Genomic DNA, 23,011 nt, shown 5'->3' with positions numbered 1-23,011 from the left:
CTATGTCACCATCGTGATAGCAAAGGGTGGGTGCTGCAGATAAATGGAGCACCCCTAGAGTGACCCACTGACTGACTCCTTGGTTGAGAAAGGATTGTACCTTGAATATTTTGAATATTTTAAATAATGTGTGTTGCTATATGTGAGCAATTCTGTATTTTGTAATGGTCTTTGTGCTACAAACAAATAAACTAGTCATTCATTCATTGGTTTATATTCAATGAGGAGCAATCCCATTGTTGTATAGATGGGGGCCAGGTAAATATTTGTCTTTCTTCCTCCTAGAACACCTCAAAAAAGCATGCTTCCTTATGTTGCATCAATATGCATATCAGTGATATTGAGGATGGGAGAAGACGAAGAAGAAGAAGAAGAAGAAGAAGAAGAAGAAGAAGAAGAAGAAGAAGAAGAAGAAGAAGAAGAAGAAGACGAGGAGGAGGAGGAGGAGGAGGAGGAGGAGGAGGAGGAGGAGGAGGGGAGGAGGAGGAGACAGAAATGAACTGAATGGTGCCGCAGAGGTGCATGAATTTGATTCAGCAATTAGTTCCAGAAATTCTTCTACTTCAACCATGCAGAATGGACTGCATTCTTGTGTCACCTGCACTACTCCTGTGATTAAAATGTCATTAGGAGTCTCCTTATATCATTGCATAATTAAAAACTAAACCAGCCGTGCTTGCTTGGAGGTGAAAGAGAATGTTAGTGCCTTCCTTCACATCACCTCAAATACTCCAAATCCACTGAAATGAGCATTGCTAAGGCACACTTAAAAAAAAACACAAACCGCTATGTTCTATGATTGACGCAGGATAGGAGGGATGTGCCTAGGACCCAGGAGGAAGCCAGATAAACAAAGGAGCATTAAAAAAAAGCACCCACAACTCTATGCATCAAAATGCCTAAGGTTCACATGCTATGACTAAGGCATCCCCATTGACTGACACTTGGAAATTGATGATGACGCATCATGGTTCAGTGTCATCCCTTCTCTCCAGCCCAGCCCAGCCCTCCACCACCTCTGTAGAAGCTTCGTTTATTTCTTAATTTCAGTTAGATGAAAGGACAGCCTCACATTTAATTTGGCCCTAAATATTGAAAAAAAAAATGAGTGTGTGTTCTACCAGATACAGAAAAACACAACAACATCAACAACGGGATCTAGATGAATCTTGCTTAGATACCGGTTCCATGAATCTCATTTCAGCTGCATGAATTCAGTTTTTTAGTTATGAAATCATGACACGGTTATGCATAGTTTCATAATTTGCCCCACTCATTGGCATCGTTTGCAATTGCTGGTTGTTCCAGCATGCCTTTGCAGCGAGTAACGTGAGATCGCTGCTCTTAAGGCAGGTTCACCTGAACTACTTCCTTTGCAAGTTCTCAGGAGTAAACAAACAACTACACATGGAATCCAGAGCACGTGGCCAACGGTCCAATGGGCACATTTTGCTAATCTCCTTCACTTCCTGTTCTCTTAACAGGCATTAGCAATTGGCTTCACTTGCACACTCTTCTGGAGCACTTTGCTTGGTTAACATCCCTTTTCAGACACGTCTCAGGCTTCCAGCGTATCTGTCGCAACTCAACCTACAACAAGCCTCAGAGACGATGCAATTTCCAGTGGTGACTTGGTTGCATCACTAGGAAACTATAAGCACGGGAGATACCCAACATCTGGTCTCTCCAGCCAACTCAAATCACATCGCTTTAAAGAGAAAATGGAACTAAGCTATACTTTTCTGGTGATCATTTTGGAAATTCTAGTCATTCCTGTTGTCCTGTTGTTAGCTTGGGCTGTTTATTATGACCTCTCCACTTCAGAGATTCCTCCTGGAATTGATAAGCCATTGAAGCTTCGCATTCTCCACTGCCTCATGATTGTTTCTTCTTGTGTGGTAAGTTTACAGAGCTTTTTTCCCCCCTTTTCATTCTCTCACCCACCCTTTGATTAGAGTTTGATGCCCACCCATGCAATCACCCACCCACATACGCAACCATCTTACCTTGTGAGTCCATTTTATTTATTTATTTATTTATTTATTTATTTATTTATTTATTTATTTATTGCACTTATATACCGCTCCCATAGCCAAGGCTCTTTGGGCGGTTTACAGAAATACTAAAATTAAGATAAAAACGAGTATAAAAAATTTAAAATTCTAAAACACAGGACATACACACATAAAGCATTAAAAACGGTTAAAAAAAACTAAACATGTGGGTGATTAAGCTGTGCCGCCATATGCCTAGGCAAAGAGGAAAGTCTTAACCTGGCGCCGGAAAGATAGCAGCGTTGGCCCCAGGCGAGCCTCGTCAGGGAGATCGTTCCATAGTCTGCGGGCCACCACCGAAAAGGCCCTGACCCTCGTTGCCACACTCCGTGCCTCTCTTGGAGTAGGCACCCGGAGGAGGACCTTAGATGTTGAACGTAGTGACCGGGTATATTCACGTCAGGAGAGGCGTTCCATCAGGTATTGTGGTCCCAAGCCATGTAAGACTTTATAGGTCAAAACCAGCACCTTGAATTGGGCTCGGAAACATACAGGCAGCCAGTGCAAGCGGACCAGAGCAGGTGTTATATGGTCAAACCTTCTGGTTCCCGAAATCAATCTGGCCGCTGCGTTTTGCACGAGCTGCAGCTTCCGAACCGTCTTCAAAGGCAGCCCTACATAGAGTGCATTGCAGTAATCTAACTTGGAGGTTACCATTTGAAAGAAGAACATTGTAAGCACACCTGTTTTATCTGTGTGAAAAAGTTCTCCTTCATTGGGTGTGAGTGAGGACAGAGATCTCTTTGTTGGGTGCAGGTCAGAAAGTACTGGTGTAACGCGATGAATCAGCCTGCCCCTTTTAACAATCACAATGCCGTGGTTTGGAGCAGCTGGACTTTCCGGACCCTTTTCAATGGCAACCCCACATGTCGCACGTTGCAGCAATGCAAACAGGAGGTCACCAGAGTGTGGATAACTGTCACAAAGTGATCTCTGTCAAGATTGAGTTGCAATGGGCATATCAGCCTAAGCTGATAAAAAGTGCTCTGAGCCACTTAGGTTGGGGGTATGCAGCTCTGTATCCAAGGGCACCCCCAAGCTATGAACCTGATAATTGGGGTGGGGGCAGTATAACCACTCTCCAGAACAGATTGGTTTGGGCAAGTCTTCCTTTACCACTTTGGCCACAGCTAGACCTAAGGTTTATCCTAGGATCATCCAGGGTTCGCCCCTGCCTGAGCACTGGATCCCCTGTGTGTCACCTGGGGGGAATCCGCACGTCGTTCTCAGGGCACTTCCATCCGCCTCCAGTGCACCCCAAAAACGATCATGTAACTTGCCTGTAAAAAAGCCGAGGAAGAAGCATCCTTGCCGGCGCTGCCATCCAACTCCCTCCTCGCCGGCTGGCTCGGAGAACTCGGCAGAAGAAGGCGGAGTGGAGAGCAGAAGAAGCTCTCCACCCCGCCTTCTCCCCCGAGCTCTCCGTCCCAGCCAGCGAGGAGGGAGTTGGGTGGCGGCGCCAGCAAGAACGCGTCTTTCTCGGCTCTTTTACACGATCGTTTTCGGGGTGCACTGGGGGCGGATGGAAGCGCCCTGAGAACAACGTGCGGATTCCCCCCTAGATGAACAAGTTTGACCCCTGGACGATCCAGGGATAAACCTTAGGTCTAGCTATAGCCTTCAGTGCTTCAGATGGCACTACTGGGAGAACCAAAGCTCACTGGTAGAACGCATTCTTTGAAAACTGAAGATCCCAGGTTCAGAGTTGGGAAAGACCCTTGTCTGAAACTCAGAGAGCTGCTGAGGATCACTGTAGAAATTGCATTACACTGAGCTTTTTTGGACCAAGGATCTGACTCAGAATCATGCAATTTGATATGCTCACTGGGAGCCTATGCGGTAAATTATGTTGTATGCCAAAGGTTGCAGGTTCAGTCACTCAGAAGTTGCTGCCATCCAGTGTCGACAATACCAAGCTTTTCCATGGAAAAGTATGTGCTCGTTCACTGGCTACATGGGGGGCTTTGCTAGACCTACCTTTTTTGTGAACCGGCCAGAGAGCTTCGGCTATTGGGCGGTATAAAAATGTAATAAATAAATAAATAAATAAATCCGTATGGGAGGAGGGGCGACGGCACGCTACAGCTAGTGCATGCCGTCACCTTTTTCCAGACGTAAACACGCGACAGGGCAAGAGAAAGCCCCGTCGCGTGCTCCGGGTTTTCGCCCCTTAAAGAGCCATGTGTGCAGGAGCGCACCACCGGAAAAGGTAGTTTTTTAAAATAAATAAATAAAGGGTCCCCGCTCCCCCTGCCCCTGATTTCCCCCCCCACAATGTCTGATGCCCCCCCGCCCACTCGCTCACCCATCCTCCCCCCGTCCGCCAGGCCTGTCTCCATCCTTCTTCCCCCCTGCCCGCCATGCCCGCTCGTCATGCCCATCCCCCGTCCACCATACCTGCTCGTCATGCCCATCCCCCGTCCGCCATGCCCGCTCATCATGCCCGTCCCCCGTCCGCCATGCCTGCTTGTCATGTCCGATGCCCCCTCCGCGCCCCCCGTCTGTGATCCCCCCCCGGCCCTATGGGCACAGCGCTCCTATGGAGTGCTGTGCCCAGTCTGTGGCTTCTCCCGGCTACTCGTGAGTAAGCGAGCAGCCGGGAAAAGCCATGGACCCTGCTAGACCTTCCACAGCCCCGGCCTAAGGCCAGAGCTGTGGAAAAGCCGGGCCATAAGCGAATCTGCTTATCCCGGTTCAAGCAAGGTCTTAGCCCAGCCTGACCCCGGAATCCCCTGTGCATCATATGGATGCACAGGAGGGAGACCAGGCCTCACACCGCACTAACGCCTCATCTAGCAATGGCCGGGGTCTCACTATTTATGATTGCATTTATATCCCACCTTTTTTCCTCCAAGGAACCCAAGGCAGCATACATAATCCTCCTCCTCTCCATTTTATCCTTGCAACACCAACCCTGTGAGGTGGGTTGGAATGAGAGTCTGTGACTGGCCCAAAGTCACCCAGTGGGTTTCCATGGCCAAGTGGGGACTAGAACCCGGATCTCCCGACTCCCAGTCTAACGCTCTAGCCCCTACACCACACTGGCACTAGTGTTCATCTATAGTATTGCCACAAACTCCAGCTACTGTGAAGATTGCAGCTAAGCACAGGGGAACTGGGAAGTCTGAGATGGGTGGCAGATGATGACACGGTCCCTGCTAATCAAAAAATGCAGACTTTACATCCCTGCAAATTAGGGATGTGCTCCACTCTGATTAGAAGCGTAGAAGCAGAAGCGAATTGGCCTGCTTCGTCTTGCCCAGAGGTGGAGTAGAAGCAGACCGGGGACCCCTAGAAGCAAGGCGAAGAGAAGAGGCCATTTTCGGAGCGCTCCGGTTTTCGCGGTCCGATCCGATCGCCATCTTGAAACGTTTCGCCCATAGGATTGCATTGCGGAAAAGAAAGGGGGATAACTGTGTTGTTTTTGATGCTATCTTTCTGAAAAATCTTGTGCTTAGAGAGTCTTGGATGGGGGTCATTTTGAGCCTACTCTCAGCTCTCTGCGTGGTGCGGTTCGCTTGCTAGAATTTTTTTAAAAGTAGGGTAAAGGCGAGAAAAAGATTACCTTTTCGATTGCTGAGGGGCAGAGTCAACTCCGGGTCATGATCACATGATCCCAAAGTTGGAGGAGGGGATAGGCAAAACGGGTAACTTGGGATTCTGGGAACTTCTCTTTCTTAGTTTGAACGGACTTTTCCCAGTGTTTTTTAAAACAGTAGCCCCACCAAATGCACAAACACAACCTGAAATCATATACTAAGCCTATAATAAGAGATAGAAACACAGCACTGCTACCCACCCTAACTTTGGGGAACAACTGAAAAGATGTGGTGCAAGGGGATGAGCTCCCCTAGGGCATCCCATGTGGACGTGCCCTCACTCTCTCCTGTACTTGGAGGGCCATCAGAGCCCTCCAAAGAGAGTAACCCAGTGGAGCAACGCCTATCATGAGTTGAAGTGAGCTTCTTAAAAGACTGGTTCTTAGACAGGACCAGTTAAATTGGCCAATGATTCCCCATCTGGGCACGTCCACCACCACCCCTTATTACTGGTAAAAGACAAATATAGCCTTTTTTAAAAAGTTCTTCTTGTTGTTTATTCAGCAATAACAAATAAATAATAAATTTATTTATTTATTCCATTTTATATGCATTACTGGCTTATCCTTGGCTCACTTCCTTATGCCCCCAGAAATGTGTGCTGCCTGCCTGCCTTCCCTCCCTCCTCCCCTGCCCGCCTCGCAGGGATGGTTTGTGTCTGGCTTTGACTCAGGGGAGAAGTCCTTCCTGCGCTCACTTGGAGTTTTGGAAGTTCCAAATCCATTTTTCAAGTGTGGAAGAAGATTCATATTTAGGTTGATCTCTACTCCCCAATTCATGGCATGCTGGGATTTCCTCTGAAATGGCCCCATTGAGCCGTCTGCAGGTTTAAGCCCCACCAAAAATCAGGGGATGATGGGATTGCCTTGTACCTTGGCATGATTGTGGGTCTAGATGGCATCTGTGAGTGTGCCCACTTCCCTTTTTTTATCTGTCCAAATGTCAGAGAACAGTCCACGTCTGCAAATGGGGTGCCCGATTTTCATAAATTCCCCAAAAATCAGGGGATGATGGGACTGCCTTGAGTCTGGGTGTACATGTGCATCCCTGGATAAGCTATCATGGTGGCAAGTTTGAGGTTTTTAACATGCACATTGATGGAGCTATTGAAAGGGGTGTGAATGGGGTGCCCGATTTTCATAAATTCCCCCAAAATCAGGGGATGATGGGACTGCCTTGAGTCTGAGCATGCATGTGTATCCTGGATAAGCTATCATTGTGGCAAGTTTGAGGTTTTTAATGTGCACATTGACGAAGCTATCGAAAGGGGTGTGAATGGGGTGTTGGATTTTCATAAATTCCCAAAAAATCAGGAGATGATGGGACTGCCTTGAGTCTTGGCATGCATATGTATCCCTGGATAAGCTGTCATGGTGACGAGTTTGAGGTTTCTAACGTGCAAATTGACGGAGCTATGGAAAGGGGTGTGAATGGGGTGCCCAATTTTCATAAATTCCCCAAAAATCAGGGGATGATGGGATTGCCTTGAGTCTTGGCATGTGTGTGTATACCTCCATGAGGTGTCATGGTGCCAAACTTGAGGTTTCTAACTTTAACAGAAAAAAAGTTGTATACTTTTTTAGCTTAATGCAAGCCTATAGGGGGGGAAAACGGAGCTCTGATCCGGATCCAGAGCTCCTCAGTGGAGCGGAGCAGACATAGGTGGAGTGGGGGCAGAGCGAAGCGGCCCAATCCGCAAATCGCGGATCTGGAAGAGAAGTGGAGCGGGGGGTCCGTGCACACCCCTACTGCAAATCCTAGCTCTGCTACTTCACTGCTAATACCAGCTCTGGTCCAGCAGTCTTTCTGGAAAGTAGGAAAGGCTTCCCTGGGCTCACATGAAGGGCACAGTCTGAAGGATGTTTCAACATGAAACCAACTAAATTCTCCCCAAGCCCTAGTATAGTTGAAAGACAAATATAGGTTTGGGCAATCATCAAGAGGAGGTTGCAATGGAAATATCCATCACATGAAGCAAAATCGTCTCATGGAGTCCTTGCTACTTCTCCCAATTTTTCTTTCTTTTCATCCAAACAGGGCAAGATCCTGGAGAACCTATCCCTCTGCTCTAAGATTCATTTCATCCGCTACATCCAAGAGGGGAAAAAACTGGGGGAGGACCCTAAACTGAACATAAAGGACCTAACCTTTGAGGACATCCCCGTGAGGGTTTACCAGCCAAGAGCGTCCACACTGGAGCACAGAAGGAGAGGGGTCGTCTATTTCCACGGAGGATCATGGATGTTTGGGAGCATCAGTAAGGCAACCCCAAAAGTCAATAGGGCTGGGGAGCTGAGGCCTTCCAGATATCATAGAATCATAGAATCATAGAATAGCAGAGTTGGAAGGGGCCTACAAGGCCATCGAGTCCAACCCCCTGCTCAATGCAGGAATCCACCCTAAAGCATCCCTGACAGATGGTTGTCCAGCTGCCTCTTGAATGCCTCTAGTGTGGGAGAGCCCACAACCTCCCTAGGAAGCTGATTCCACCGTCGCACTGCTCTAACAGTCAGGAAGTTTTTCCTGATGTCCAGCTGGAATCTGGCTTCCTTTAACTTGAGCCCGTTATTCCGTGTCCTGCACTCTGGGAGGATTGAGAAGAGATCCTGGCCCTCCTCTGTGTGACAACCTTTTAAGTATTTGAAGAGTGCTCTCATGTCTCCCCTCAATCTTCTCTTCTCCAGGCTAAACATGCCCAGTTCTTTCAGTCTCTCTTCATAGGGCTTTGTTTCTAGACCTCTGATCATCCTGGTTGGACTCCTTCTCACACCAGTCCCAGAGACTACATAGCCAAAGGACAAGATGATGAGACTGTAGTCCAACAATAGCTAGAGGCCTCCGGGTCATAGAATCATAGAATAGTAGAGCTGGAAGTGGCCTCTAAGGCCATCAAGTCCAACCCCCTGCTCAATGCAGGAATCCATCGTAAAGCATCCCTGACCGATGGCTGTCCAGCTGCCTTTTGTGGGAGAGCCCACAACAACACTTCCATACCTGCATTACAACTTCTCCTCAATACAATGCATCAATACAATTTTAGGTTTCAGCCGTATTAGCATGCTCTTTAATCCCTCAAGTCACCTCCCTTAGTCGTTTCCTAATTATAGTCATAATTCTTCCCTTTCATTTCTATTATCATTTATTGTTACAGATAAGGAAACGTATTACCAACTTTTCGGTTCACAAACTCAGCCTACTAATTCAATCATTCATTTCCATGCAATTCAGATTGTGCAAAGAGAGAGGGTGGGGCTCTCCCTCTCTCCTGCCTCCATGTCCCATATCAGCCCCCTGTTCTCATGTGGTCCATGTGCTGGGAGACCTTCTGAAGAGGGGAGGTCTGTTGAACCCACTTAGGCTACCCCCATTATATAGACGTCCGTGTGCTTAGAGTTCTAGGTTATGGTGAGAGCCTATGCATGTGGTATAAAAAATGGTCCACAAGTTCAAGGAATTTGTATGACTCTGCATAACCTAATCTGCTGCGGAATGCATGGGTTAGATTCATAGAAATCCAAATTCTTTTGATTCTGTTATGGATTTCTCCAATGTTCCTAGATAAGAAACAAATATGGGCCCTTTTTACACCTAAGGATTATCCCAGGAAAATGTAGGGATCGTCCCTGCCTGCTCCCGGGATCCTGTGTGTGTCATTTGAATGCACAGGGATGATCCCAGGACAATCACTGGAAAAAAGGCAGGTGTAGAAACAGCCATGGACATTAGGCCTTTGTGGTAATATGGGTCCCAAAACATGGTCTGAAGGTAGGGTGACCATATGAAAGGGACAGGGTTCCTGTATTTTTAACAGTTGTATTGAAAAGGAAATTTCAGCAGGTGTCATTTTTATATTTGGGGAACCTGGAGAAATTTCCTCTTCATCACACCAGTTAAAGCTGCAGGTGCCCTGCCCTCTTTTAAATCTGGTTACTCTAGTATAGCTCCTGCAGCTTTAAATGTTGTGATGAAGAGGGAATTTCACCAGGTTCTCCATGTATACAAATGACACCTGCTGAAATTCCTTTTTCTATGCAACTGTTAAAGATACAGGAGCCCTGTCCTACTTTTCATATGGTCACCCTACTGAAGGCACATGAGAAAGCCACGTCTGGGTCAGGTCAATGCTTGGAGGGGAGACCACTAGGGAACCGCATGGAGCCACCCTGAACTCCACAATAGAAGAAAGGTGGGTTATAAATAGGTTGACCATATGAAAAGGAGGACAGGGCTCCTGTATTTTTAACAGTTGCATAGAAAAGGGAATTTCAGCAGGTGTCCTTTGTGTATATGGAGAACCTGGTGAAATTCCCTCTTCATCATTTCAGTTAAAGCTGCAGGAGCTATACTAGAGTGACCAGATTTAAAAGAGGGCAGGGCACCTGCAGCTTTAACTGTTGTGATGAAGAGGGAATTTCACCAGGTTCCCCATATATACAAATGACAGCTGCCGAACTTCCCTTTACAATACAACTGTTAAAGATACAGGAGCCCTGTCGTCCTTTTCATAGGGTCACCCTATTATAAATGTAATAAATAAACAAATAATAAATACCCACATATATCTTTTCAGATTCCTATGATCATGTATGTCGGTACCTTGCCAAAGAAAGTGATTCAGTTCTTGTGTCTGTTGGGTAAGTAAACATATCCTACCCAAATTACATTGCTAAATTTGTCAAAGCTACAGCAAAGAGACGATGGTGCGCTGAATGGGATATTAAGTGCCTACTCATGGACTCGATTCAACAACAGAAGCCGTGTCATATGTCCAAACCCCAGTATGGAAAGAACCTGGTTTTTGTTTTTCTGGAAGGCTTTGAGAGCTAATATTCTTGTTCTCCATTACTGGGGGTTTTCTGGTGTTGTGGCTTTTTTTTTTTTTTGAAGGCTTCAATCTACAGCCAATTACCTGAGAGTAAGCACCATTGAATTGAATGGGCCGTAACTCTGAGTAGACATGTACAGGGGTGTGCAGAGCGGGTCTTCTCTGCCTCAAAATTCGATCTGGAGCTCAGTAGAAGTGTTTCCCTGTCTCGATATCCGGGGCGGGGCCCTCTCTCCGCCTCGTCGTATTCAGGTAACTAGTATTAACAGAAAAAATTGGCACCATGACAGCTTTGAAAGAGGCCTTCAGGCTTGCCAGAGCAGATCCCTGCATTCAGTGATTTATCAGGAATTTTCAAAGTCTGAACTCAATGTCGTCTCTCAGGCACCTCTCGTGGGGGAGAGGGAAAGCAGTGGGAAAGCGCTTATCTCAATAATAAATAAGTAAATATATTCATAAATGCCACAACAACAGGACACAGCTTGCCCAACCTTAGAGCGGACAGGAGGCTGGCAGGAGGAGGAAGAGGAGGATTGTCCTCTTGTTCATCTTGCCCCATAGAACATAGTAGAAGATATTAAGAACTGTGGTTGCCTCCATTTGCATAGCTCCCCCTTCCTCTCCATATCTGCTGGGGTTCATTTCATGGTGATACTAGAGTGCAATGAAGAAGACATTAGGGAACACCTATCAATATCCACATCCACAGCCCGTGTGGTGTAGTGGCTAAGGTGTTGGACTGAGAGTTGGGAGATCCGAGTTCTAGTCCCCACTCGGCAATGGAAACCCACTGGGTGACTTTGGGCCAGTCACAGACTCTCAGCCCAACCAGTAGAGTTGTTGTTGTGAGGGTAAAATGGAGAAGAGGAGGATTATGTTTGCCGCCTTGGGTTCCTTGGAGGAAGAAAAGGTGGGATATAAATGTAATAAATACTTGTTACTTACATCAGCCTTCTCCAACCTGCTGGCCTCAAGAGGTGTTGGACTGCAACAGCCTCCATCTTTTCAAGTTAGAGACTGAGAATGTGTGGCTTGCCTGAATTCATGGCACAGGCAAGCTTCAGACTTGGGGCTTCCAGTTCTGGCTACTCACTACTGGTCATACAGGGGCAGAGAACCAAGAAAGAAAATAAGCTCTTGTTTCTGAAACAAGTTATTGTTTCAGATGCCTTGCAGTTTGATGTTTGCCAGTGATGCAGGATATGATGGCATCACATTCCAAATTGCAAGTTTGCCAGAAGTAGGGTATTAGAAGCAACAGCAGAGGGCCCTTTGCCAATGTACACGTGGAGCTGTTGCCAACAAATGACTTCTAGTGAGACAACATTGCACTCCTGATGGTTTCTCAGGTTCTCGGAGTTCCATAAAAGCTCAGTGTTTTGTTTCTTTTCGCTGTCTACCCAAGTTGTCGAGCAGACGGCAAATCACCCAATGTGTGGCTGCTGAGCTGAAGTTCAGCTTGATGGGTCATGCAACCCATGTAGACCCATTCCAACTAGATTCTTGAGTGGGTATTTTCCACCAGTCCATCAGCTTCTGGTAGTTGTCACTTGCTTTGCTTTGCGGCTTAGCTCACTGGGCATCATTTATTACTATCAGGCCATAGCTAGACCTAAGGTTTATCCCTGGATCGTCCAGGGGTCAAACCTGTTCATCTAGGTGACACACAGGGGATCCAGTGCTCAGGCAGGGGCGAACCCTGGATGATCCCAGGATAAACCTTAGGTCTAGCTGTGGCCTCAGTTCTGTGTGCACTTTGACATAGTGTCTCTTGTTCCTTCCTCTAATGCACTACCTCTGGCAACACTGTGGCTTAAAACGTGGTGGTCATATCCTGCTCTATGGCAGCCAGCCAGCTGAGCGATTTCTCAAACTAATTCTACAGTAGAGCATGCCAACCAGAAACCCCTGTGGAAGGGGGATAATTGATTCTTCTTGGCTCTCTACCCTTCTACGACCAGATGCTCTTTTGCAAGGGCTACTACAGTGAGTGCTTAAGGGTCAGAGCTGGGCAGCTCTCAGTTCAAATCTTGCCTGTGCCATGAAATCAGACGAGCCACACAGTCTCAGCTTTGACACGTCATTGAAGAAACAGGATTGTGAGTAGAGGGGTGGAACTAGACAAGGATCAAATAGTGAAAAGAAATAGAGATCATCCTGTTGTCAACCGAATCAGCTCCCTGTGAGTAGCCACACGTACAGACAATAGAAAAACTCCACTGGTAGTTTGAAAGAAGACTTAGCAACATTTAACTTATATTCTACAATGGGATGGCTTGGTTCCCCCATCGTGGTCAGCACACCATGCAGGTGGGTAAAACAGCAAATAGAAGAAAAAATAGTAAGAAGGAGGGAGGAGACAGGAAGTAGCAAGACAAGCATTGTAACAATCCCCTCCCACCCTGTTAATGTTAACCCTTTAGCCTCAGGTTCAGTGACCTGTAGCCTGAGTTCTACTAACACCCCTTCTCGAAGGCCACAGGGCAATGCACCAGTCCAAATAGGTCATTGCATCAGTCCTATGCCCATCAGGTGCCGTTGGTGCAGTTCCCCCGGTAGGAGCTTTGTTAGCACATCTGCCACCATCTCTTTGGTTGGACAGTACTTTAGCTCAATCACTCTTTGCTCTTCTAGGTCTCTTATCAGGTGATGCTTCACATCGATGTGCTTCGTCTGTGGTCTCAGCTTCTCACTCGATGCTAGCTTTATGCACCCCTGATTGTCCTCATGTAGCACTGTGGCTTGAGTGATCACCAGCCCCATGTCAGTGAGTCATCGCCTGAGCCAAATCGCCTCCTGACATGCACTGGCCGCTGCCACGTATTCCGCTTCTGTGGAAGACATGGCTACAACCGCCTGCCTTTTACTGGCCCAACTGATGGCCCTGCCATTGTATATGAACAGGCTTCCCGACGTAGACTTATGGTCTGACTCGTCGCCTGCCCAGTCTGCATCCACAAACCCGACCAGTCCCATGGATGCGCGTCTGGGCAGTTTTAGCCTTGCATCCGCAGTGCCTTTCAGATAGCGCATCACACACTTCACTCAGTTCCAGTCACACTGAGATGGGTTGGCTACCTTCCTACTCAGGATGCCCGCAGCTGCAGCGATGTCTGGCCTGGTAACTGTTGCAATGAATAACAGCTTACCGATCGCCCTTCGATACTGCTGGTTGTCCGGTAGTGGAGTGTCGTCACCTCGACCCTTCAGATGATAAATGGAAGTACTGTGAACTGTGGCCAACTGTGCATTCTTCAATTTGAGAATTAAGTATGGTGACCATATGGAAAGGAGGACAGGGCTCCTTTGTTTTTAACAGTTGTATTGAAAAGGGAATTTCGGCAGGTGTCATTTGTATATATGGGGAACCTGGTGAAATTCCCTCTTCATCACAACAGTTAAAGCTGCAGGTGCCCTGCCCTCTTTTAAAGCTGGTCACTCTAGTACAGCTCCTGCACCTTTAACTGAAATGATGAAGAGGGAATTTCACCAGGTTCTCCATATACACAAAGGACACCCGCTGAAATTCCCTTTTCTATGCAACTGTTAAAAATACAGGAGCCCTGTCCTCCTTTTCATATGGTCACCCTATTTATAACCCACCTTTCTTCTATTGTGGAGTTCAGGGTGGCTCCATGCTGTTCCCTAGTGGTCTCCCCTCCAAGCATTGACCTGACCCAGACGTGGCTTTCTCATGTGCCTTCAGTAGGGTGACCATATGAAAAGTAGGACAGGGCTCCTGTATCTTTAACAGTTGCATAGAAAAAGGAATTTCAGTAGGTGTCATTTGTATATATGGAGAACCTGGTAAAATTCCCGCTTCATCACAACAGTTAAAGGTGCAGGAGCTATACTAGAGTGACCAGATTTAAAAGAGGGCAGGGCACCTGCAGCTTTAACTGGTGTGATGAAGAGGAAATTTCTCCAGGTTCCCCAAATATACAAATGACACCTGCTGAAATTTCCTTTTCAATACAACTGTTAAAGAAACAGGAACCCTGTCCTTTTCATATGGTCACCCTACCTTCAGACCATGTTTTGGGACCCATATTACCACAAAGGCCTAATGTCCATGGCTGTTTCTACACCTGCCTTTTTTCCAGTGATTGTTCTCTGCTGCCGGTGACCTCATACATGGAGTTCCTTGCCATGGCATTGCCCCACAGGCTTCCGTCTCTGCTGATTTGGCATCTGGCCTCTTGGAAAAGCAGGACAAATCCATCCGCTGCAAGCTTTCTCACTGAGAGCAAGTTTCCTTCTAGGTCTGGCATAATCAAGACTTCTGTCATCTTTGTCTTCCCGCCATGTGGTGGGGCTATGCAGTCTATGGTGCCTTCTCCCACCCCATCTGTTCTTATCTGTTCGCCATTTGCCAGGCAAACATAACTTTGCCTTCGACGATCCAGTTTGATGAAGAACTCTCTCTGGCTAGTCATGTGGCAGCTGGCTCCTGAATCCAATATCCAAATCAGATTGTCCCCTTGAGTTCTGGATGGTTCAAGAGAGGCCAATTTGCAAAGGTTTGTCCGGGCATGTTTTTCATTGCCCTTCGTCTCCCTCTTGTGGCCGTTTTCGGGACAGTCCCTTTTAAGATGTGTTTTTGCCCCGCATGTATAACATTGCTTTGGTCTTTGAGGGCCTTCTCGGATTCCTTTGCAGCCTTCGTTTTCTCCCCAGCCTTTGTCCTGTTACATGAGGCATTGGCCATGTTTTCCATCCTGCGAGTCCACTCACTAATCAGCCTGGCCTTCACATAGTCCAATTTTAGCTCTGCTTTGGGGCGCACTTCTAATGAGGGGTTCGTAGGAGTCATCTAGGCTGCACAAAATGATGGACATGGATAGGGTGACCATATGAAAAGGACGACAGGGCTCTTGTAACTTTAACAGTTGCATAGAAAAGGGAATTTCAGCAGGTGTCATTTGTATGCATGCAGCACCTGGTGAAATTCCCTCTTCATCACAACAGTTAAAGTTGCAGGAGCTATACTAGAGTGACCAGATTTTAAAGAGGGCAGGGCACCTGCAGCTTTAACTGTTGTGATGAAGAGGGAATTTCCCCAGATTCCCCATAAATACAAATGACACCTGCTGAAATTTCCTTTTCAATACAACTGTTAAAGATACAGGAGCCCTGTCCTCCTTTTCATATGGTCACCATAGACATGGAGGTCTCTGAGCCAATTGCTCTTAGTTCTTCAACCACTTGCAGGACTGCATTTACATGGTCTGGCAAACTAGCGTCTCTTTCCAGCCTCATTCTAAACAGCTTTCTTTTCAGAAAGAGCTTTGTGTTTATGCTGCTAGGCTGATGTATTTTCTGCGATGCTTCCCACATTCCCTTTGCTGTTTTCTCATTTCGAATGTAGAACAACTGGTCATCTTGGACTGACAAAGCAATCGTTGCCCTTGCTTTTCTGTCCTTTTTATCCCAGTCCTGGGGTTTTTCTGCAGGTCAAGCTGATTCTAAAACCTCCCACAAGTCATCTTTCACTAGCACCATTTCCATCTTGAACTTCCATGTCTGGTAGTTCCTGGTGTCTAGCTTTGCCATGGTTGCGTATGTGTTGCTTTCAGCCATCGTCCCACACTCCGAGAGTTTTCTTTTCTTTTCTTGTCTAACCAATTAGCAGTACTCACAGGTTCCCAAGTGACTCCTTTCACGGGTTATTCTTTATTTGCGTCCTGGGCCCATAACCTGTTGTCGACCGAATCAGCTCCGTGTGAGTAGCCACGCGTACAGACAATAGAAACACTCCAGGTGGTTTGAAAGAAAACTTTACTTAGCAACATTTAACTTATATCCTACGATGGGATGGCTTGGTTCCCCCATCGTGGTCAGCACACCATGCAGGTGGGTAAAACAGCAGAAAGAAGAAGGAAGAAGGAGGGAGGAGACAGGGAGTAGCAAGACAAGCATTGTAACAATCCCCTCCCACCCTGTAGGTGTATGTTAACCCTTTAGCCTCAGGTTCAGTGACCTGTAGCCTGAGTTCTGCTAACACATCCTGAGCTCCTTGGCTTTATTTTACCAAAATTGTTAATTACTAGGTTTGGGGGAGAAATTTGTTCAGTTCTCATTCTAATTCGTACTTACAGTTCAGCTCTTCAGTCAATCTCTCTCTCTCTCTCTCTCTCTCTCTCTCTCTCTCTCTCTCTGTGTGTGTGTGTGTGTGTGTGTAGTAAGATGTATGTTAGGGTAAATAGCATTTAAAAATCCATTACATTAGGAAAATTGTTTGCAAATTGTATGTGAGGCAAGCATGCATGCAAAAATGCATGTACTAGGAGAAATATGCCCCCAAATGCTTATGAATTCTCAAGCAAATATAAAGAGAAAAAACAAATCTCAATGTTTAGGATGAACCAAACTTAAAATGGGAAAATGGAGAGATTGACAGATTACTCCTCCCCTATTTATTACATGAAACAAAATGTCCTACAAAATTCTGATAAAATGAAGAGACTAACTCAATTAGACAAATGTTATTCCTTAATTTTATTACAGTATTTTATGCCCAGCACTTCAGGCAAATAAGACTTTCATCACATGGTTGATGTAGCAATAGCAACACAATCCAGGCAAAGTTATTGAACAGTAACCCCTCCCCCCCAACAACTCCAGAGTAAAAACGAAGTAACAGATTCTAGTTCTAAAATGTCTAAAGTAGCAGGAAGGCATGGGGAAATAAAAATGTCTTCTCCTGGTTTTCTCCAATCTTTTCCCCAAAGAGACATCTGTCTCAAAGAGTATTTGAAAACTAGGATGTCATACACCACAAGATGTAGTGATGGCCACCAATTTGGATGGCTTTAAAAGGGGGTTGGATAAATTCCTGGAGGAGAAGGCTATCAATAGCTACTAGCCCTGATGGTTGTGTGCTGTCAACTGTGTGCACCAGTTGCTGGGGAACATGGGTGGGAGGGTGCTGTTGCACCATGTCCTGCTTGTTGGTCCCTAGTTGATGGCTGGTTGGTCACTGTGTGAACAGAGTGCTGGCCTAGATGTGTGCTATCTCCGGTATTTGAGGCAGTAAGCCTGTGTGTACCAGTTGCTGGAGAACATGGGTGGGAGGGTGCTGTTGCACCATGTCCTGCTTGTTTATCCCTGGCCGATGGCTGGTTGGCCACTGTGTGAACACAGTGCTGGCCTAGATGTGTGCTATCTCCGGTATTTGAGGCAGTAAGCCTGTGTGTACCAGTTGCTGGAGAACATGGGTGGGAGGGTGCTGTTCCACCATGTCCTGCTTGTTTATCCCTGGCCGATGGCTGGTTGGCCACTGTGTGAACACAGTGCTGGCCTAGATGTGTGCTATCTCCGGTATTTGAGGCAGTAAGCCTGTGTGTACCAGTTGCTGGAGAACATGGGTGGGAGGGTGCTGTTGCACCATGTCCTGCTTGTTCATCCCTAGCCGATGGCTGGTTGGTCACTGTGTGAACAGAGTGCTGGACTAGATGGACCCTTGGTCTGATCCAGCAGAGCTCTTCTTATTTTATTTCAGAAGAGGCCCTGTCCCCAGTCACTTCCAGGAACCTGAAGGCTGCCTAATGTGCTCTTTGTCTGCAGTGGCTGTGAATTGTCGCTGCATCGGCTATATGATGTAGCCGCCAGTTTGCAGCCACTGAGGGACTTTACCCCGAAGCTGTGCTGTAAAAAAGTCAGGGACTTACCCTGACTTTTTTCTTCAGAGCAAGGTTACTAGGGCCCTTCCGCCATGTGATGTTGGGGGAGGTCCGGAGCAGATGACGACCCCCTGATTGGTCACCAGAAGCCTGGGAAGAGGGTGAGAGGTGGTATCCAATACCCAGATTGCTGGAAAACTCCACGCTCCCTGCTGGAGTTTTCCAGCAGGGTTTCAGGGGGAAGGAGGAGTGAAGCAGCCCTGTGAAGACAGGATCTGGAGAAAAGTCATCCAGGGGTTATCTTAATGGTCAAAGCAGTTCTTGTGCAAGGGTAGATTGTTGATGCTTCTCTAGCAATCTGTCTTCTGATATTCTAGATATCATTTGGCACCTGAGGAGAAATACCCATCCCAGTTTAAGGATTGCCTGACTGCCAGCAGACATTTTATGAAGACCGCCGAAGACTATGGAGTCGATCCTGCTCGCATTATCATCGGCGGGGACAGTGTTGGGGGAAACTTCGCTGCCTCTGTTTGCCAAGCATTATCAAGTGGGTCTGAACTCACAAAACCACTGGCTCAGATTCTGATCTATCCCGGCCTCCAGGCAATAGATTTTAATTTGCCTTCGTACCAACAAAACCGGGCTGTCCCAATCTTGTACCGGGAGGACGTCATCTCTTCTGCCTTGCAGTATCTCAATAAGGACTTGTCAGTGTTGGACAGTGTGATGCAAGGGTGCCATGTTCCCAGTGACATAAAAATGAGATTTGGGAAATGGATCAATTCAGAGAACATCCCCGAGGAATTCAAGGTCAGGGGTTACAAGCCACAGACGACCACATCCTTCTTGGATGATGTCTATGAAGTGGTGAAGCAAGCTTTAGAGACAACCTTCTCTCCACTCATGGCAGAAGATGCGATTATTGGCCAACTTCCCAAGGCATGCATTATCACCTGTGAGTATGACGTTTTAAGGGATGACGGCATCCTCTACAAGAAACGGCTGGAGGACAATGGAGTACCAGTCACTTGGTACCACATTGAAGATGGATTCCACGGGGTGATTAACCTCTTTGATGGATTTTTGTCATTTCCCTCTGGCAAAAAGGGAGTGGACAGCATTGTAACATTTCTCAAAAGCTTATGACAGCTTTCTGGTTTTCGTTTTTTGTACCACAATCACAACATTCTCCCTTTACACACACTTCTCTCCCCATATTCCCCTTTAACCAGGAGTTCTGTATGTTTCATTCATCAGCCACAAGATGGCACTGGTCTGCCCATTTTTTATGTTTCTTCTCGTGACGGATTTCCTCTTTACATGCTGAAACAGAAAGGGGATTTGTTTGTTACCACATTTTTTCTGTTATCAATTATCACCCAGAAATCTTGAGACAGGCGCGGGAGGATTGCTGCGTCATGAAACGGACCAGGAAACGTAATGAGTGGCCAGTCATGAACCTGCTATAAAGTTTAAACAGCTCATTTAGAGGAACTCAGTCTTCGGTTTGTTTCTTTGTAATTACATTCTAAATTTGTATCTCTAGCTATTTATGTTTAACAACAACAACAACAGTTTATCTTGAGGGTGGGATAGGAATGGGTAAATTAATTTTCATATTTTTATTAGTGCTGGAAATTTCTAACACATTTTTTTTCAACCCTGCTCAGTCAATTTCATACAAGAGAATTTCCTTTCGAAAAGGAGAAGAAAAATTCAGAGAGATTCTCTTGGGTTGGGTTCAGGGTTCTTGTGCTCACCTTATGAGGTGGCCGAGGAGTGTGTGTGAGTGTGCTGTCTTTCACTAAATTAGGGTGAGCATATGAAAAGGAGGACAGGGCTCCTGTATCTTTAACATTTGTATTGAAAAGGGAAGCAACTCTGGAGCAAGGATAGATGATGAAGTAAGGTTTTGCTGATTTGCAGGTATATTACTGAGCAGGTGACTAATTCCCTTTTAATTGTTATGTGCATTTCTAAACCTATTTTTTTTTCACAAAACACACATTCTTACGCATGCCTTGGTGTGTTTTCTGAATTGGGAACCTTGTGTGAGAACATCTGAAAAGTTCAGATGCCAGTGGATCACCTGCGGGGAAAATCATAAGTCACATGGGCTGGAAGGATGATGGTGATGATAATGATGATTTATTATACGTAAATGCTGCCCCATAGCCAAAGCTCTGTGGGTGGCTTACAAAGATTAAAACACGGAACATTAAAAACAAATATACAAAATTGAAAACCATAAAAAGCATAAAAACAGATTACAAAGCTCAACATATGCTGTTAACACTGGTTGCTGAAGCATCCTTTCTTCTCCTTAAAAACAAAGCAATAAAACTCTGGGGCTGGTTGGCTGCACAGGTACAGGTAGGAGAGGGCGAACTCACCTGCATTCATCTTGGTGGGCGCTTGCCCTGATGCCTCTGCTTATTATTTATTTATTTATTTATTTATTTATTTATTTATTTATTTATTACATTTTTATACCGCCCAATAGCCGAAGCTCTCTGGGGCGGTTCACAAAAATTAAAACCATAATAAAACTACCGACAGGTTAAAAACACAAATACAAAATACAGTATAAAAAGCACCACCAGGCGAAAACCACGCAACGAAATTGATATAACATTAAAATACAGAGTTAGAACAATAAAATTTAAATTTAAGTTAAAATTACGTGTTAAAATACTGAGAGAATCAAAAGGTCTTCAGCTGGCGAGGAAAAGAATACAGTGTAGGTGCCAGGTGGACCTCTCTGGGGAGCTCATTCCACAGCCGGGGTCCCACAGTGGATCACAGCTGCTGCCTATCCCTGCTTCTGGGCCATGCAAGCCCCTTCAAAAGCTTAGGCCTTAGTTAGACTTAAGGTTTATCCCGGGATTGTCCCGGGGTCATCCCTGTTCATGTAAATGACACACAGGATATCCCGGGAGCAAGCAGGGACGACCCGGGATAAACCTTAGGTCTAGCTAAGGCCTTTGTGTCATGTTCAGAGCCTATTCCCTGTGGCATTCACACGTGCTGGCAAGCTGCCAGGAGACACTCACATCAGTGAGACTTCTTTTATGGAGGACATCACACGGTAGACAAGCTTAATGGTTACAGCGTCTCCAAAACACACTTAAAGCTGAACGATGGTTAGAAAGCTTTAGGCTCTTTTTTCTGAAACTATCCTTAAGGCAAACACTCGGAGAGGGGTGTGTGAATAGGGTAGGCCAGTAACCGCTTTGAGCTTCTCCAGACGCTGCATTCGCTGGCTCTTCAAAGGGACACGGCCAAGCTCCTAAAACGAAGTCCCAGGAAAGGTTGCTCTGAGCCACCAGAGCCGGGCAGAGAGATCCGTCATGCACTTGTCAGTCTCAGCCTACCACTACTGAGCTGACCGTATTACCACGACTTCAGGAAAGGTTAAGCCTCAGGCCCGGGAGTCCCATCCTTCTGCTAAGGACTGGGAACTCCCTGCCACCTGAGTCCGGGCACGAACACAGAATCCACAGCATATGCAAGTCCAAGTCTATGAAAAGCCTCACTACTTTTCATGGCACAGTTCTTTGATATCCAAAGTCCAAATAGCAAAGCGTCCATGTGCAGAGTGCTTTCAAAGTCCCAAGCGGAGATGGAACCCAAAGCAGGAGGGAGGTCAGGCGTTGTGCTGAGAGATGAAACCTAGCCAAGCTTTTTCAGCTTTGCACCAGCCTTTGAGGCCTATTCAAAGACACTTGACAGACAGGTCCTCTGACCTGTAAACCCACGTGCCAAGAGGGCGGGATGTTCCAACCCACTTTGAAGAGTGGACCCCACCTTTTCCAAAACACTCTGAAGTTCCCAGGGAACCAGCCGCTTCAAGGCTGAGACAGGGAGTGAACCAGCTACTCCCCCAGGAACTTCTTACAGGGATAAGCTTGCAGAGAACATCTGACATTCTCAAACCATTTCCTAATAAATCTACCCACTAGCTACAAGGCCGGTGTCACATACCAGATGAGGGGGAGTCCACCGGACTCCTGGACTGAGTCAGGCACCCATGACATCTGCAATTGTACCCTGTTGTGATGCAAATTGTGTTTCAGTGGCTTGGTCTTGAATGGGTAAATTAAGACCCATTCACTTTACAAAAGACCTGCTCCAGGAGAAATGATAGCTTCTGGAGTGGTTTTGTCGTTATGGATCAAGGCCACTGCCTGCATTTTTGGACATTAATTGGGGGCATAGCTATGGCGACTGCCAATATGCATTATACATGGGGCTGCCTTTGAAAATGGTCCGGAAACTTCAGCTGGTACAAAACAGGGCAGCCCGCCTACTCACAGAGACCGGCCAAAGCCCTAAACGGTTTGGGGCCAGGCTATCTGAAGGAACGCCTCCCCCCATATGTGCCTGCCTGGACCCCAAGGTCATCCTCAGGGGTCCTTCTCCGTGAGCCCCTGACGAAGGAAGTGGGGCACGGGGCTACTAGGAGGGTTTTCTCTGCTGCGGCACCCCGGTTGTGGAACGAGCTCCCCAGAGAGGTTTGCTTGGTGCCTACATTGTTTTCCTTTCTTCGCCGGCTGAAGACTTTTTTATTTTCTCAGTATTTTAACACCTAATTTAACTAAAATTTAAACTCTGCTGTTTCAATCTCATATTTTGACCTATATCAATTTTTGCTGTGTGGTCTTATCCTGGTCGTGCTTTTTATATTGTATTTTGTATTTGTGTTTTTAAATTGTTGGTTGTTTTATTATGCTCTTCATGGTTTTAATTTTTGTTAACCGCCCAGAGAGCTCTGGCTATTGGGCGGTATAGAAATGAAATAAATAAAATAAAATAAAATAAAATAAATATGGGTACCTTCACTTCAGAATTGACCACTATACCAGGATGGATATGGACTTGGTCAGTGACTACAACCCTGTGTCCCCT

The 23,011-nt window shown here is 46.4% G+C and overlaps 1 protein-coding gene across 1 annotated transcript; it reads left to right on the top strand.

Moving 5' to 3' along the window:
• Positions 1 to 1,721: 1,721 nt before the first annotated feature.
• LOC134411414 (arylacetamide deacetylase-like 4) lies at positions 1,722 to 19,448 on the top strand. Its single transcript, XM_063145196.1, has 4 exons — positions 1,722 to 1,898; positions 7,691 to 7,910; positions 10,224 to 10,287; positions 18,478 to 19,448. Exons 1-4 carry the CDS (start codon positions 1,722 to 1,724, stop codon positions 19,247 to 19,249), a joined length of 1,233 nt encoding a protein of 410 aa, XP_063001266.1. The 3' UTR covers positions 19,250 to 19,448.
• The last annotated feature ends 3,563 nt before the right edge of the window (positions 19,449 to 23,011 follow it).

This window comes from Elgaria multicarinata, chromosome 20 (assembly GCF_023053635.1).
Source record: "Elgaria multicarinata webbii isolate HBS135686 ecotype San Diego chromosome 20, rElgMul1.1.pri, whole genome shotgun sequence".
In the NCBI taxonomy this organism is placed as follows: domain Eukaryota; kingdom Metazoa; phylum Chordata; class Lepidosauria; order Squamata; family Anguidae; genus Elgaria; species Elgaria multicarinata.
This window is presented reverse-complemented; position numbering and strand designations above follow the sequence as displayed.

Excerpts from the sequence above, each read along its gene's own strand:
- LOC134411414 (XM_063145196.1), top strand. The coding sequence starts at position 1,722 with ATGGAACTAAGCTATACTTTTCTGGTGATCATTTTGGAAATTCTAGTC. Across the intron at positions 7,911-10,223 it reads ATGGATGTTTGGGAGCATCA|ATTCCTATGATCATGTATGT; the intron begins GTAAGGCAACCC and ends ATATCTTTTCAG. Across the intron at positions 10,288-18,477 it reads TCAGTTCTTGTGTCTGTTGG|ATATCATTTGGCACCTGAGG; the intron begins GTAAGTAAACAT and ends CTGATATTCTAG.